Source organism: Propithecus coquereli, unplaced genomic scaffold, assembly GCF_000956105.1.
Source record: "Propithecus coquereli isolate 6110/MARCELLA unplaced genomic scaffold, Pcoq_1.0 Scaffold65, whole genome shotgun sequence".
In the NCBI taxonomy this organism is placed as follows: Eukaryota; Metazoa; Chordata; class Mammalia; order Primates; family Indriidae; genus Propithecus; species Propithecus coquereli.
Genome location: NW_012152507.1, coordinates 5,531,497 through 5,535,474, shown reverse-complemented (window position 1 = coordinate 5,535,474; position 3,978 = coordinate 5,531,497). Strand labels below are relative to the sequence as shown.

At 35.9% G+C, this 3,978-nt stretch overlaps 1 protein-coding gene across 1 annotated transcript in view; it reads left to right on the top strand.

Moving 5' to 3' along the window:
• SH3D19 (SH3 domain containing 19) overlaps positions 1-3,978 on the top strand; it is a 105,541-nt gene that overhangs the window by 94,991 nt on the left and 6,572 nt on the right. The window contains exons 16-18 of the mRNA XM_012660017.1: positions 1,480-1,682; positions 2,155-2,233; positions 3,275-3,329. Coding sequence (XP_012515471.1) covers positions 1,480-1,682; positions 2,155-2,233; positions 3,275-3,329 — 337 coding nt within the window. The remainder of the gene's footprint in view (positions 1-1,479; positions 1,683-2,154; positions 2,234-3,274; positions 3,330-3,978) is intronic.

Below are 3,978 nucleotides of genomic sequence, written 5' to 3'. Positions count from 1 at the left end.
CAAGAGTGAGACTCTGTCTTAAAATAAATAAATAAATAAATATTGCCACAATGCAATTTTATATTCGAGTTAAATGAGCAAATTAATAGAATTCACTACCTGCTGAAGACTGTAATAAGGAGATGCTCCCAGAGGACTTTAGAAAATAAATGCAAAGGTTATCACAAATAATAAAACTTCTGATGCTACAATAGTTGAATTCTGTTTCAGGTTCAGTTTTTCTCCTATTTTTAAGCAGCGTGTGCTGTGTCAGCCAGCTGAATTTAAAGTGGGCTTTTACAGCCGTTGCTCCATTGACCTGACTTAAATCAGTATTTGACTGGAACTACAATCAACCTTTTCTCTTTAGGCAATTGCTTCTCCTTAGCCTGTTGCTATTGGAACTTCCTTTCTAAAGCCTCAAATTGAAGGTTTGGTATTAAATCATACCTTCTAGAGATACAGTTTTATCTCTGCTTTTATCTGATTTTCAGTCAAAATTGCAGATCATGTAAGGATTATTCCAAGTCTCAGAAATGAAGCCTTTTTAAAGAAGATACAAAAATCATTTGATTTGATTAATTAATTTATTTATTTATTTTTGAGACAGAATCTTGCTCTATCACCCTGGCTAGAGTACAGTGGCATCATCATAGCTCACTGCAACCTCGACTCCTGGACTCAGGTGATCCTCCTTCCTCAGCCTAACAAGTAGCTGGGAATACAGGCACATGCCACCACATCCAGCTAATTTTTTCTATTTTTATAGAGATGGGATCTCTTACTCAGGCTAGTCTCGAACTCCTGACCTTAAGCGAGCTTCCTGCCTTGGCCTCCCAGAGTACTAGGATTACAGGTGTAAGCCATGGCACCCAGCCCCCAAAAATCATTTTTAAAAGCAACAGAGTTAGGTATAAGATTATGTATTATGATATGCCAAGTTTCTGTTTTCTTCAAACCTCCTGGTTTTTCAGGCCAACTCACTGATTGAGTCAGCATGTATTGAGCATTTACTCTGCCCTGCTGATGCCCATTACATTCTGCCCTGATTCTTGTCAGGAAGTTTTCTATCTTGCCCCGAGATTCTCCAGGTCAGCACTCCTAAACTCAATGCATCTATGATTGAAAGGTACAGACTGGGCCATGAATTGCTATGGCCCATGGATGCAATACATGGAGACTGGGGAGATTGTGTAATGAATTAAGATGATCAAAAGACACAGCAGTATAAACTAACCACCTAGCTGCTTATCTGGAATTCTTCATGTACTCTGTGACCTTGAGCTTTAGCCTTTCTGAATGAATAGGTTCACATCTAAAAAGTAAGCACTGCCGTTTAAAAGTATAACTTGTTTATTTTCCTGGAAAATTTTTAAATTAGCCTAGTATACTTTGTTACATAGTAAACACAGAATAAATATTTGTTGAAAGACTGAATGAAAGATTTAGAGTATTTTAAAAGTACTCTCTACTTTAACCCACAAAATGTGTTTTGTTTAGAGGCCCAAGATGTGTTGCTCGGTTTGAATATGTTGGCGACCAGAAGGATGAGTTAAGTTTCTCAGAGGGAGAAATTATTATTCTTAAAGAGTATGTGAATGAGGAATGGGCGAGAGGAGAGCTTCGAGACAGAACTGGGATTTTCCCCCTAAACTTCGTGGAACTTGTTGAGGATTATCCCACCTCTGCTGCAACTGTTTTAAGTGAGTATGTCTAATATGGTGTTTTCATTATGTCATGTCCTGATTCAAATAAACCAAATAATGGAATTATACTTAAACTGAAAAATAATCCATACTGCCCTACTTTTTAAGGTCAAAGTAAAAATGATTTTGAAGGTAATTTGTGTGCGATAGTCATTATTGTGGTCCTCTCTCAAAGAGCTGGTTTTGGTGTTTGAAGTAATTAGCAATATCTTCATATAAGAAATACAAAGACTTTTAAACAGAAATGGACTATAGGGTATAACCAAGGTATATCCTTCTTCACTCGACAAGTACATGGACAAGCCCAGAGAGAGGACAGTACGGGTCTAGGTAACATTGCCAGCACATGGAGAGACTGGTCTAGAATCCCAGGCTTTTCACTCCCAACCCCGGCCGAACAATTTATTTCTAATACTATATGGTCTTTACATCTGATGTTTTGACTTTTTTTTCTTTTTTTTTAATGTAGGCACAAAGATACCACTAAAAACCAAAAAAGAAGATTCTGGCTCAAATTCTCAGGTAGGCTGCCTGAACAGAAAACTATAGTGACAGCCATGTTTAAACTCTGGGAGGAATACTAAAATCATAAGTATCAAGAGAAAATGGTATGAAATCATGTTTCAATTCATACAGCAAATGTTTATAATAAATTAAATTGTTAGGTTGTTAGTATATTTTATATAGAGAGCTTATGTAAAGACATGCAGACCCTGATAGAAAATGAGGAAAGAGACATGACTGGAGAATTCATAAAAGAGGTACAATAAGTGGCTAATATTGAAAAAATATTTAACCTTACTAGTAATCAAGGAAATGTATAATAAAGCAGCAGTAAAATAACATTTAACCTATCTAGTTAACGAAGATTCAGTGTAACTGAACAGTCAACAAATAATTATAAGCATGTGAATGTTTAAAAAGGAGAAAATACACATTATTATTATTTATCAGCCTAAGAAAAGGATTAAAAAATGAGACAAAATTTTAGTCACAAAGATGGTCATAGTGGTGTTGGTATAAGTAAAAATTAAAAACAACCTAAATATGACTATAATTGGGAGAATATTCTGAAGCCATGAAAAACTAGATTTATAAAAGAAATGTCGTGAGAGGAAAACATATGTTATAGGGAAAGGGGATATAAAATTGATTATATAGCATAAAAAGACTAGAAGGAAATATATTTAAATTGTTAACATTCAGTTGCTTGTTGGTGGTAAGAATATATAGATGGGTTGGTTTTTTTCTCACTTCTTTATAAATTTCTGAACTTTCCAAATGTTTAGGAACATTTGTATTATTTTTTTAACAGGAAAGAGAAAAACGGGTTATAATTTTTGTATCATATAATATGACTCCCTAAGTATTTAAAGGCCATAAGAATATGGTGACTTTCATTGTTTCTTGTGACATATTTAGAGGAGTGAGCCTGTTGGGGTCATTGTGTTTGGGGTCATGTCACTTGCAGTTGGGCTGTGTGTCTCTTAATTTTTTCATTCTCACCCACTGATAGGTCAAACAGGAAAGAAACTGACTACAGTTCTCCAAAAGGAAATGTTCACATGGTTCCTTGCCTTTTTTCAAAGTAATAAGTTCCATTCTTTAGGACTGGTTACTCATGTACATGACAAGAGGGCTAAGGTCAGGGGTTTTTGTCTGCTTGTTTTTTGTTTTGTTTTGTTCTATAAGCCATCAGTTATTGAGAACTTAAGATGTGCCAGGCATTGTGCCAAGTTTTCTACGTGCATTATCTCATTTAATCCTCACAGCAGTCCTAAGATAAAGCTGAAGCTCAGAAGAGAAGTGTCTTTCCCAGTGTCCTGCAGCTAGGAAAATGGCAGAGCTGGGTCTGGAGCCCTTGCCTGTCTGGCTCCAAAGCCTTTGTTCTTCTCATTATCCTCTACCGCCTGCTTGAGCTTCTTGAACATAGAGTTCCCATCCCGATTTGGCGGAAATACCTCTCCACAGAGCAAAACCTTCCTCTGATGTGTTTGGGGTAAAAGCCTTCTTATTGGAGCATTCCATCATGCTAGCCTACCATATTTGGGTGATTATCCTGCCAACCTTAGAGTTAACTATGCCTCATAAAATTAAAAGTATGAATTAATGAAGTCTGTCCTATGCCATAGAATCTGATAGACTGAATCAAGTAAAGACCTGGGAATTAACAGACTGCCCATTCTGATCCTTCCTAATTTAGATAAAGAAGAGCTTCACTGAAAATTATATACTTTTATCAGAATTTCTCATAGTGTCATAAATACTATGTATAACTATTTTATGCTTTTAC